Source organism: Paramisgurnus dabryanus, chromosome 8 (genome assembly GCF_030506205.2).
Source record: "Paramisgurnus dabryanus chromosome 8, PD_genome_1.1, whole genome shotgun sequence".
NCBI classification, from domain to species: domain Eukaryota; kingdom Metazoa; phylum Chordata; class Actinopteri; order Cypriniformes; family Cobitidae; genus Paramisgurnus; species Paramisgurnus dabryanus.
Genome location: NC_133344.1, coordinates 17,176,352 through 17,189,390, shown reverse-complemented (window position 1 = coordinate 17,189,390; position 13,039 = coordinate 17,176,352). Strand labels below are relative to the sequence as shown.

At 37.0% G+C, this 13,039-nt stretch overlaps 2 protein-coding genes across 2 annotated transcripts; both read left to right on the top strand.

The window, feature by feature from the left end:
- The first annotated feature begins 2,145 nt into the window (after window positions 1-2,145).
- c8h7orf78 (chromosome 8 C7orf78 homolog) lies at window positions 2,146-3,282 on the top strand. The gene is made up of 4 exons (XM_065280080.1): window positions 2,146-2,592; window positions 2,692-2,779; window positions 2,955-3,097; window positions 3,202-3,282. The coding sequence occupies exons 1-4, from the start codon at window positions 2,146-2,148 to the stop codon at window positions 3,280-3,282; spliced, it is 759 nt and encodes a 252-aa protein (XP_065136152.1).
- A 600-nt stretch (window positions 3,283-3,882) lies between these two features.
- Window positions 3,883-8,124, top strand: arl4aa (ADP-ribosylation factor-like 4aa). Its single transcript, XM_065280752.1, has 2 exons — window positions 3,883-4,013; window positions 7,180-8,124. The coding sequence occupies exon 2, from the start codon at window positions 7,274-7,276 to the stop codon at window positions 7,874-7,876; it is 603 nt and encodes a 200-aa protein (XP_065136824.1). The 5' UTR covers window positions 3,883-4,013; window positions 7,180-7,273; the 3' UTR covers window positions 7,877-8,124.
- Window positions 8,125-13,039: the final 4,915 nt, after the last annotated feature.

Below are 13,039 nucleotides of genomic sequence, written 5' to 3'. Positions count from 1 at the left end.
TAAAAAAATTGAAATATGTGCTTTTAAAGAAAGAAAGAAAGAAAGAAAGAAAGAAAGAAAGAAAGAAAGAAAAAGGAATTGATACTAAATTGTTGTATAGTATGCTGTTTGCTGACCTCTACTGGTTTAATTTTGAAAGACCATATTGACCTTAAAGGGATAGTTCACCCAAAAACATAAATTCTGCCATCATTTACTCACTCTCATGTTGTTACCAATCTCTATAAATGTCTTTGTTCTGATGAACACGAAGGAAGATATTTTGAGGAATGTTGGTACCCAAACTATTCAGGGACCCCATTTACTTCCATAGTATTCCTTTTTCTTACTATGAAAGTGAATGGGACTCATGAGCAGTTTGGTTTCAAACATTCCTTAAAATATCTTCATTTGTGGTCATCAGAACTAGAAATTTATCCAGGTTTTTAACAACATGAAGTAAAGTAAATGATGACAGAATTTTTGGGTAAACTATCCATTTAAAGATGCAGTGTGTAATGTTTAGAAGCATCTCTTGACAGAAATGCAAAATAATATAAAAATCTATATTATCAGGGGTGTATAAAGACCTTTCATAATGAACCATTATGTGTTTATTACCTTAGAATGAGACGTTTTTATCTCCTTACGTGGAAGTCGCAATTTTGTGCCACCATGTTGCTACAGAAGCTCTTTAAAGACAAACTTTTTTTTACTATGTTGTCTCTGATGATGACATGTTTGTCCGGTGGTGGCTACCGTAGCTTCTCTGTGTGTGCGTGGGTTTTTTTTTAAACGAGAGGTGAGCAGTGGACTGAGCCGTTGGTTGCAATTCACAACCTCACCACTAGATGAGACTAGGGCGGCAGTGGCTCAGTGGTTCATGTAGGTTGTCTACAAACCGAAAGGTTGGTGGTTCAATCCACGGCTCCACCGGACCAAGTGTCGAGGTGTCCTTGAGCAAGACACCTAACCCCAGCTGCTCCCTACGAGCTGGATGGCGCCTTGCATGGCTGACACCGCCGTCGGTGTATGAATGTGTGCGTGAATGGGTGAATGTGAGGCAAACTTGTAAAGCGCTTTGGATGGCCATAGGTCTGTTAAAAGCGCTATATAAATGCAGTCCATTTACCATTTACCATTTAGATGCAGCTAAAATTTACACACTGCACCTTTAAAGGAGTGTTTTTTGAACTTGCGGCCCCCCATGGGTAGGGCGCATCCCTTCGTGGGCGCATCCCATTTGAAAAGCTGTAATTGCAAATACCTTTAAAGGGACAATCCACTTTGTTTGACAATATGCTCATTTTCCAGCTCCATCAAACATTTGAGTGTCCCATTAAAGAGAATAAACCAATAGCATGATTTATTTTATGTTTTATTGTTTTTTTTTATTAATTGTTAAATGAATTGACAATATATTAAACATAGATATTGCTTGCAATAAACAGGTTTCCCATACAGAGCATGACTTTAATTCATAGTCTAATGGTTGCTAAGGTGTCTCTTTTGTTACATGAACAAAGTCCCTTCTGTGCTTTGTACACATGCAGAGACTTTGAATGAGAACTCGAAACTTGCGCTGCCAGGCAACCTCTTTCTCTTGTATATCAAGCTTCATGCTAAGCTGGCCATATTTTATGATCAATACGTAGCAATTTGTTCGATTTATGGTCTATATTAGCCATGTCTGCATGATACTGAGCTGTATGACAAAAAGGTAGGTTTACATTGCTTCTAGGTTAATTGTAAAACTTTGCCTATATTGATATAAAGGCACAAAAGCTAATGCTGGGGCAGTACCCTTAAAAAAGCACACCTTTGTACTTAAAGGGTGCATATTAGCAACTTAAAGGCATTACCTCATATCTCTACCTAAACTGGGTCTGCCAGGTTTTGTATCATTTTTTTTCTGACAGCATTGATTCTGAAATGGTGGTTTTTGCTACAAATTTGGTTATTTTCAATTTAATGAAATTTTATTGCATCTAATACATTTCTACAACCTACCAAATATAGAAAGCAAGAATTTTATCTTTGACTTTTGGGCATATTTGTATTTTATTGCAATACTGAAATAGTCACTCCATTGAAAATATCAGGTGGCTATTCATTTTATGTGTTGTTTTTTTCCCAGGACACATGGCTAATTTACAATGAACCACAATGAATTTTTCCAAGCATTTTGATACTGCTACATCTGTGGACACCAGTAGAAAGATGCCTTCCTCTGTAAGCCAAAACTTGATCTCAGGTCGGAGTTATGGATACATCCCACCCAATCCAGCAGTTTGCCCTGATCCATGGAGCATTAAAGCACCTGACTTCACCCCAAAATTGTACAGATCTATAGGTTTGCCGCAAATCAAGGGACAAAATATTCAGCTTGTTAAATCTAAAGATAACCTGGAAGATAAACCCATCTTTAAGGAAAAGATCAATAAATTGTCTACTTCAATGTTTCCTGAACTTGAACAAAAAAGATGTAAAACAAAGCCATTTATCACATGCTACAAGCCCCCGGACTCACTAGAATCAAAGTTGTGTTTTGTGAGAGCAGGGAAGTATCCTCTGGGGCCATATAAAGATCCAAAGCCTCATAACTTTAGACCTGTAAGTTTCTTGTAAGATTGCTTACCTTATCTGCACTGAACAATATTAACACTAGATGGCAGCGTTTGAATGAAATGCACAAGCTCATTGTCTTTGCAGTGTGCTGAAGGAAAGCCAGATATAATCACTACTTTGGAAAAGGATCCTGGGGGTTTGATCTTTAAATCTCAGTACCTAATAAGAACAGGTAAAGTCGTTTTCAGAAATAATGATGCATACCAGTGTCAATCCCTATTTTATGCACAGTGCAATATAAATATAAACCATATAAGCTTTTGATCATGCATCATATAACACTGATTTTAAATTACCCAGTAGCCTTACAAAATAAATTACTGAAATTCTGTATTTGATCCCTACAGTGACAGAAGGCCAACATGAACTGAACATTTCTCACAGAGAAAAAATGAGCAGAATGGACACTTTCAGACCTGCTGATCTTAAATGGGACCCAAGGCTGATTCTACCAAAGGTGCCATGGCCACCAAAATCTGCATCTTATACAGTGAGAAAACACCCATAATAATTATTTATCAATGTTCATGCAATTTTAATTGGTTAACTTTCTTTAGCCTATATAACATTTCCAATTTCTACATTTTATTACAGAGACATCGACGCAGAAGAGGTGCATATAGTGCCTTAATGGACAGAATTGAGGAAAAGCTGAACAACTCCAGGAGAAAATAAACCTTTTAATACTAAAGAAAGAATTTTGTATTAGTTTCCTACACATCATGCATAATCTTATAGATAATGTTTCTAACTCACCTTTAAGGGCTCCAAGTTATGTTGGATATAAGCTTTAAGCCAACTGCACAATGTAGATAAAGCTAGTTTAAACAGACTACTGTTTTGAACAGTACTGTTTCAGTATGCAGAATCCAACGTTTTCTGAGAGATAAAGAAAAATTATGTATGCCTAAAGTTCAAATAAACAGTAAAAACTAAACAAACAAAAAAAAAGATTTTTTAATTAAAAAAATCATAAAAAATACAAATATTTAATAATCACATAACCTAATACATACTGTCATACTACTAATAATTATTAAAATATTAATAAAATAACAACATGATAGAGATGCTTGAATAATATTTTTTTTTATAATTTATCTTATATGTGTTTTCCTTATTTGTATACATAAAAAAGAACATGAAATTATAAATAAATATGATAAATATAACAAATGTGGTTAAAAATAAGATACTGGTTAATGCATATCATTACACATTTCAACCACTCATGTTAATGACACTAGCCCTCCGCTGACCAATCAGTTTAAAGATAAACAAATGAGCTGTAGGCCGCGTGCGTGCAGGGGAGGCTCGACTCGAGAGCTGCGTTTAGTCAGAGGTACAGGAGGAGGTTGAGCTACAATAAATTACGCTTTATAACAAAGTCTGAACGCTAAACTACGGTAAGACTTTAGGTTTTCTTATCTTTCACCATAATGGCCTCAATGCATAGGAAACATAGATATTTTTCCATTTTAGATAAAAGCAAGTTTCGCAACCGTGATACTGGCTCAAGGCGCGGGCTGCTGATCACGCGCTTACAATTTCTAACGTAAATAATGTTGACGGGAGTTGCAGTTTTGTCGCTTGCTGTGTTGTGTTGTTTTGTTTTGTTTTGCTGTGTTGCTTTGCTGTGTAACGAGTATAGTCTCTATTATGGCCGATAAAGTGTGTAGTGAGACGTCTGCGCGACTTTATTCAGGATGATGAAATTGTCGGTTCAACAGGTGGACGCGCGTGAAATAGAAAGCAGAAATGTCTATCGGACACTTTCATTGTTAGTCCTCCACATACTGGAGCTTTGTTTTTAGGAAACACTGCGATGTAACATATTCAGGATTTTAACTGAATAGTTTCTTTATTTTAATTTTACGTTACCGAAATAGTGGGATATACATAGTGCCTACCTATGGTGAATGGGTGAAGTTCAAGGGCATTTTGTATATCTCATTGACTAAAAATGTCTTTCTTTACACTGAATCACACTATGCAACATGCATCTTTACAAAACGTTTTTTTTTTTTATGAAATGTATTGTAGTGAAGAAAATACATTGAGACACCTTGCCTTGTGAACTTTTATAAATAAAGGATAAAAAAAGCTTATTTGTAGTGGAAAATGGTTATTTGGACAATGAAAAGGTAAAAAAGAAATTAAATAAATCAATTTATCATAAAGTTGGTGTAATTACATATCAGAAAATAAGGCTAATCAACAGTAATACATTGTTTTTGTTATGATTTTTCTGTAAGGGGTCCATGAAGGGATGCTCCCTACACAAGGGGGGCACAGCTGAAAGGTTTAAAAACAACTGGGTTAGAGAATTAAATATTATTTTTATATGGCATTGCTGTAAAGAACCCTTTTAGAACCTTTATTTTTAAGATTTTACTCAAGGGGTGTCTGCATTGAATAAGCTTATATATATAGACTGTTTACATATGTTTGTGTTAGAAGTAAAGAGTAATAATAACTTTTGGCTTGAGGTGTGTGTGTGACTTTTTTTAAAGCACATTATATGAGATTCTTTGTTCCTTTTGCACAACTGGTGGCATATTGCTTTAGCAGTGCAAAGGTTGTGAAGTCGATTCCAAGGGAACACACAAAGATATCTGTACTGATAAAATGTATACCTTGAACCTTAGCTTAGAGTTGTGTAAATGCTGTAATGAAGCTTTTCTTGTAATGTCCGGCATCAATCTTAAAGGGGACATTTCACAAGACTTTTTAAAGATGTCAAATAAATCTTTGGGGTCCCCAGAGTACATATACGAAGTTTTAGCTCAAAATACCATATAGATAATTTATTATAGCATGTTAAAATTGCCACTTTGTAGGTGTGAGCAAAAATGTGCCGTTTTTGGGTGTGTCCTTGTAAATGCAAATGAGCTGATGTCCATGATGGTAGTTTGTTGAAATTAAAACTCAATTGTGCTGTCAATTATTTTTTCTCTCTGGTGCCATGGTTGGATATTGCATATTAAGAGGCGGTAATAAGATCCCCATTTGACATCACAAGGGGAGCCAAATTTCAATGAGCAATTTTTTTTCATGCTTGCAGAGAACTGTTTACCAAAACTAAGTTACTGGTTTGTTCTTTCACACATTTTTTTGATTAAAGCACTGGAGACCCAATTATAGCACTTAAACATGAAAAAAGTCAGATTTTCATTATATATATACCCTTTAAAGATGTCACTCTTTCAGTTTAGTAGGTGATGTATCTTAATAATGTATCTATAATTTCTTTATTGCTTCTGCTTTTATATTTTTCTTTTAAGAGCCATTTCAAAGCAAGATAAAAAGGCATTTGTAGTTATGTATTGTATTTATTGACTACGTTTTTGATATAACATTTTATTAGACTATAATGTATGTTTAAAGACAATACAATTTGCAGTAATGCTGTATTATAGACGGTTTCAGCAGTAACAACATAAACAAGTGGCTTTCGTGGTCAACACATAACTTCCCGTAAACTCTGCTAAGAATAAATAAAAACAAAGTATTTTTAACATAGTTTTATTTACGGTTTCAGCAGTAACAACATAAACAAGCGGCTTTCGTGGTCAACACGTAACTTTTGGTAAACTCTGCTTAGAATAAATAACAACAAAGTCAAGTGGTTTGTTTATATAACAAGCAAAATAAATAAACACATCGATTACATAGGAAGCCAAAACGTTTGTTATTTTTGACGTGGTATTTGTTCAAGAGTTCACTTTAGCAACTAGTCAGGGGTGCGTTCTCCGATAACATTGTCTCTTAGCGCGCTACGAAGACTCAAAAGGTACACCTTAACTACAGGTATACCTTTCCTACGTGTGTTCTCCGAACTATACCTTAGGATGTTGCTTAAGGTAAACCTTCTTAAGTTCGACCTTAGCGGGTGCTGTCCATGGTGGAGGTTCTTAATAGGTTGATATCGATTGCTCGACAATCAATTATTCACTTTATGTAATAGGTTTCGCTGCGTTATGAGATAGCGGTGTTATTTATTAAAGAAACATTTCAGAAATAGTTCAAGTTAAATTTATTAGGAATATCTGTTCAAAATATTTCAAATTGAAAAACAACTAAATTCAACCTTCTATAATTTATATCAAACCCGTGCAAAACCCGCAACTTTATTTCCAAAAGTATCATGTTTAAACTGCTCTAATTCATCCGCTATGCCTTTACTTGAAAGGATAAATTATATTAGGGGTTCCCAATAAGTGCGTTGCCCAGGGGAATAAAGTGGGTCGTGCAAGTAATTGGTTGTGCATTACACTTAAAATATATAAAAACAAACTGTTGTTGTTCATTAGTTCACGCGTTTATTGTGCTTGGACAGTGGATGCGCAAGTTCGGACCAGGCACGTATCGCGTCACCGCACGTGCGTCTGATGAAACCGTCTATATAAACTACATTTTTGTTTATTTCCCCATTTTTCTGTGGTATTTTTTCTTCGTCTTGTTGAAGTGCTTTGAAGCCATAAAACATTGTAAAAAGTAATGCACTGTATTGCTTTGGATAAGAATAATGCATAGATGTAAACGTAATGACTCTCTCCTTTCACTTTCTAGGTATTTATTGGATGTGAAACTGAGATTTGGGACATATGGAGCACATTTTACCCTTTCATCCTAAGCACATTTTATTTTCACACTCCTGAGGGAAATGGGGAACGTAATATCAGAGCAACCCAACTTTCTATCCAACCTTCCATTCGGTAATGCTCCACACATCACCATCCTGGGCCTGGACTCTGCAGGAAAAACTACCGTGCTGTACCGTCTCCAGTTCAACGAGTTTGTCAACACTGTCCCCACCAGAGGTTTCAATGCAGAAAAAGTCAAAGTACCTTTCGGAGACTCGCGAACAGTGACGTTTCACTTCTGGGACGTCGGTGGCCAGGAAAAGCTGCGTCCCCTGTGGAAGTCTTACACACGCTGCACGGATGGTATCGTGTTTGTTGTGGACTCTCTGGACGCTGAGAGAATGGAAGAGGCCAAAACTGAACTTTACAAAATCGCGCGTTCCTCTGAGAATCAAGGCGTGCCCGTGTTGATTATTGCCAACAAGCAGGACTTGAGACAGGCTCTGTCCCTTTCACAGATAGAGACCATGCTGGCGTTAAATGAACTGGGACCTGGCACTCCATGGCACCTGCAGCCCACCTGCGCCATTATTGGTGACGGTCTCAGAGAAGGACTGGAAAGACTTTATGACATGATCTTGAAAAGAAGGAAGATGCTCAAACAGCAAAAGAAGAAAAAATAGAAAGTAAATGTATTATATGTAAAAAAAAACAAGCGAAATGCAAATTAATAATTGCCAATTTTTACATGCCAGAAATTGGTTAGGGAGCACTTTAGTTGTTCAAATTCTTGTTTACTACTGCAGTTGTTTACTATCTATCATTTCCTTTTAAAATGTATAAACTAAATATAAAGCTTAAGTTGTTTGTGTATTGCCACACTAAAAGGTGATTCTTTTGCAATTTGCAATAAAAAGGCTTTCTCTGTTTATTCCCAGATGTAATACTTGCACCTACCGAACTAGACACTTTTTTTGGCAATCCTTGTAGGATGGTTTAAATGTTTTGAGGTCATTTCATACAAAGACTGTAAAAAAAGATGGACAACAACGCCTGTTCGCTCTCTTCCATTGGTGAAGAGTGAAGCCACCACTGTCCCGATACGGTGCTGACATTTTGGGTATTGAGTTTGCGCAGTAGCGATTTCGGGATCAGTCCTGCACAGTACGCAGGAAGTAAAGCCGCAAAGTCAAGGCCCCGCCCTCGCTCTAGCAGATGCGCATATCACACGATATCCCAGCTGTCAATCATGACGTGACGCCACCGTTAAAACAATCTTATTTTACTGGGGGGCGATCGAGAAGTTTTGGCTTCACTTTTCAGGGCTTGTGCGGTTTCTTATTCACCGTCTCATCGGTTGACCCAAACTTGACCAATAAGGTTGAGCCAAAATATCAGTTTATGAATGGCTGAATTGGCTCTCTGCAAATGCTTTTCTTTCCATAAAGAAAGCATGAAGACTTCGAGCCTTCCACTGTCATATTCTTCTCTGGTACTTACTTCTTTAGTAATACCAAGGTGAAGATGGAAAAAACCTTACGGGACCTCAGCCCATCAGTCTTCTGTAATCATATTAGATAATACGCTTATCTTAAATGTGTCAACATTAGAAATGTATAGAAAAACACCCATTTGAACTGAATTTGTGGGACTTTGGCTGCAGGCTCCTCTAAATTCCATTCTTGCCCCATAAATCCAGATGGACTGGGACTCTTTCCCCTGTTCCACTGATCCCAGTAATCCTGAGTTGGGATGGTGACAGACTAGAAAAAATCTGCAGCTCGGCTTCCTTTCCCACACTTTCACTTAACTGATTCTGAACTGTGGGTCAATGTCACACCTGTGTGTTTTGGAAACCTGTTGATTCTCCTATCTAGTGTGAATTCATGCAGTGTGCATGCGTTTATATGATGGAATATTACTGGGTTCAGTGACTACCATTTATCAGAACTAAAACTTACTTGGCTAATTTCGCAAAGTCCTCTAATAAACTTTTTTTATATTTTCTCTGTTCCTAAATTGTTTGTTTCTGAAACTCTGTCAGGAGAAAACGAAATCCACTTTCTGTTGCCTTTTGTTGAGAGAGGAACTAAAAGTAGATTAATGTGAATCTTCTTCCTCTGTGTTGCCATCACGAGTGTAACATTGTCATTACATAACAATCATTGCTACTTGTTTAATACATTTTAGACATTGTGTTAATAGAAACTCATAGTTTGAGGTTGTGTGGGAAAGGGAAAGGGTGTAATGACCTGACTCTCCATGCAGGTCCCCCCTAACTCCCCCTGTCTGTATCTGATGAAGCTGTGTTGGCAGACTGCTTTTGTTCAGCTCTCCACTTCTCACATTCCAGAATGAAGGATGGGGTCAAGGTGGATGTGGATCTAGTAGCTGTTTTTCACCTCCTCTTTGTCTGAAAATATAGTTCCCAGAAGTCGGTGGCATTCAGATAGGTTGCTTAAAAGAAGTTCTGTAAACATATCCATGTCAAGTGTCCCTTTAAGTATTGTGCGATTCAGAGACTTGTAGGGTTAAAACTTGCTGTTGTGATGTTCTGAAACCAAGTAGATGTTGTCTTATGTTGATGTGTCGCCACAGATAATACTAAAGCAAAGATCTTACGTTTTCATTTTTAAATGTGCCTGTACAAATCAAGATTTTTAGATAAAAATGTAAAGAACATTTTGTGAAAAATAACATTGATATCTTTTAAATTTACTGAGTAAGGTCATGTCAAAGATTGAAGTCAATCATTAGGTTATAAAACTTAACCTGGACTTCACAAATTACTTGCTAGCTAACAAAATTGGGTGTCTCCTGTGAACACAAGAATGACTCAGTCAAGTCAAACTAGTTTTATTTCACAGTGGAATGTGTTTTGAAGCGTGAAACCCCCCTCCTTTAATTCCTCTCTGCTGTTTATTTTAAAGCACTGCTTAAATTAGTACATCTCGTAAGGGGCACAGTCTCCGAAAACACAACATTTATGAACTTCAAGTTCAGGCAGTCAAGTTTTTTAGTAGTTGTACTGTAAATAAAGTTCAAAGATATCAAAAGAATGATATAACACTTTAGCTGTGTGTTTCTTGTTTGGTTTTCTCAATGTTATTCAAATACAGTACAACGGTTGTGTAATTTCTGTTGGTTAAATAGACTTGTACAGGCCTCTACAGATCAGCACAGCAAGGATTACATTTTTGTTAAGGATCAACATGCATGAAAAAACATGCTGACACACACACACGTGGTTTCTACTAAATCATTTTTTATGCAAGAACAAAAGCTTAACAGGCCCCCAGGTATGTAATGAGTTTAAAGGGAACACTACCGTTTTGCAATATTTTACTATGTTCTTACCTCAACTAACTTAGACTGATTAATACATACTATCTTTTTTCAATGCGTGCACTTTTAATGTTTGTACAGCGTCTTGTGAATGTGTTAGCATTTAGCCTAGCCCCATTCATTCCTAAGGATCCAAACAGTGATGAATTTAGAAGCCACCAAACAGCATGTTTTCCCTATTTAAAGATAGGTTGGTTACTTTCAATAGCAGGGGACTATTTTCGGTCAGTGCGTAATATCACTACGCCTGCTGCAGCCATGTTACATAAGCAAAGTTAGTGATTAATACGCCAGTTTTAGAGTATATTTCTTAGCCATATCTGCATAGAAAATTGCAACTTTTAATTTTCCGTCTGTCCTAGTACACGATGTAACTACAGAAGAGTCAAGTTTTAAATAGTAAAAATATCAAAACTCTTTGGTTATTTTTTTTAGCGCGATGCTAATGGTCTAATCAGATTCAATGGATTGTGCTAAGCTATGCTAAAAGTGCTACCGCCAGCCCTGGAGATCAGCTGAATGGATTGAAAACTGGTAAAAATCAAATGTTTAACTCTAGGGGAGCTGGAAAATGAGCATATTTTCAAAAAAAAGTGAAATGTCCCTTTAATAGTAAACTCTGATTACACATGAGATTGGTTTAGTCCCAACTGATGGACTACAAAAAGGTCTTTTTGCCAAGGTGTCATATAAGACACGTCATGATGGGTAAAAGCAAAGTGCTGTTTCAAGACATTTGCAGACCTAGTTGCTGCAAAACATAATGATGGCATTGATTATAGGCGCATCTCTCCACTGAGAAAATGGTGACGTTCAATATTTATTATACCCGCTTTATGTGTACATATGTAAATGTTTCTTAAATACATAAATGAATGTGTGTGTATTTATTTAAATAAAATAATTACACAGTGCAAACCTTTTATTTTGTATACGATTATTCGCGATGAATCTTTTGACAGCCTAGTTTAATGCCTTACAGTCAAAGTAATTTCATAAATCAGATGACATTATAGTACATTGCATGATGTCTTTAAAAGTGCAGTGTGTAATTTTTTAGAAGGATCTCTTGACATCAAGGCAAAATAGTATACAAAACTATATTATCAGAGGAGTATGAAGTCCTTTTTATAATGAACCGTTATGTTTTTATTACCTTAAAATGAGACATTTTTATCTACATACACCGAGGGTCCCCATATTAATTGGAATGCACAACCAAAAAATGAGATTTCTGAAAAATAAAAAATCTCGTTATCTCGTTTTGCAACGAAACTCTTCAAGTGCTTTTTACCCGGTTAAAGGTGGATACCCAATTTTTAACCTTTATTCAGTAAATTTTCATGTACTGTACTTAGAGGGTTTTGCTACAAAGACTGTCAAATTTGTTAAATTAAAGGTGACATAGAATGATTGAACGGGGTATTTATCTTTGTTCTGTGATGTGACATGTAGACAAAAACATTTTTGTTTGGGTCTGTAATGCCTTATGGCGCTTTTCCATTGCATAGTACCCCACGGTTTAGTTTAGTTTGGGTCGGGTCAGCTTACTTTTGGGAGCTTTTCCATTGGGTGCAGTACGTAGTACCCGATACTTTTTTTCGTACCACCTCGGTTGGGGTTCCAAGCGACCCGAGCTGATACCAAACGTGACGCGAAAACACTGTAGATCACTGATTGGTCTGAGAGAATCGTCACGTCATCGCTATAATGTAAATATTAGCTTTAGCTTACTGCTAGCTTGCGCTGTCTCAAGCAAACATGTTGTTATCTGTGTTCTGCTATAAGTTTCCAAACACCCTTTTAGTGATGAAAAACATCCGCAGGTTGTTTGCAGTTTGTGGCGGCACATTCGCGACGTGCACGTCCGCATTATATATGCTTAAATGCAACTTGAATGAGGCTCAGCGGAGCGCCGTCGACTGACGCCATGGGTCGGGTGTTTGAACAGAAACTGTCATGTGAGACAGAGGTAGTTATAAACGCGATGTGCAAACATCTATTTGTGGTGGCCAATTTTAATTTTGTGGCAGACTGAGAAATAAATGAATGTATGGGAATGTACAACAACACTCTCACGTGTATGATGTCACAGCAGTAGGCAGCGTAAATATAACGACACGCCTATAATTCCTCCCACTCCGAAGTGATACTAAACTCGATGGAAAAGCTAACCACCCCAAAGTGAGGTGAGCTGACCCGACCCAAACTAAACTAGACCGTGGGGTACTATGCAATGGAAAAGCGCCATTAGTAGCTTCCTAAAAACCTCTCTCAGATAGCTCTATTAGGGTGGGGGATTTTAAAGAACTGGTTTTGCACCTATTTGGCTCCCCCTACTGGCTTAACTTGCAATCTCATTACTGATTGGCTGACTTTGCTGCCACTCAAAAAATGTAGCCAATTATTTTAAAGTGGAGGGGCAGGGAGATGCCTGTGATGTCATAAGCATCAGTTTTTTAGATTGGGCCGTTTTCTGGCTGACATTTCTAAAAGAGGAA

Excerpts from the sequence above, each read along its gene's own strand:
- c8h7orf78 (XM_065280080.1), top strand. The coding sequence starts at position 2,146 with ATGAATTTTTCCAAGCATTTTGATACTGCTACATCTGTGGACACCAGT. Across the intron at positions 2,593-2,691 it reads AGCCTCATAACTTTAGACCT|TGTGCTGAAGGAAAGCCAGA; the intron begins GTAAGTTTCTTG and ends TTGTCTTTGCAG. Across the intron at positions 2,780-2,954 it reads TCAGTACCTAATAAGAACAG|TGACAGAAGGCCAACATGAA; the intron begins GTAAAGTCGTTT and ends TGATCCCTACAG.
- arl4aa (XM_065280752.1), top strand. The coding sequence starts at position 7,274 with ATGGGGAACGTAATATCAGAGCAACCCAACTTTCTATCCAACCTTCCA.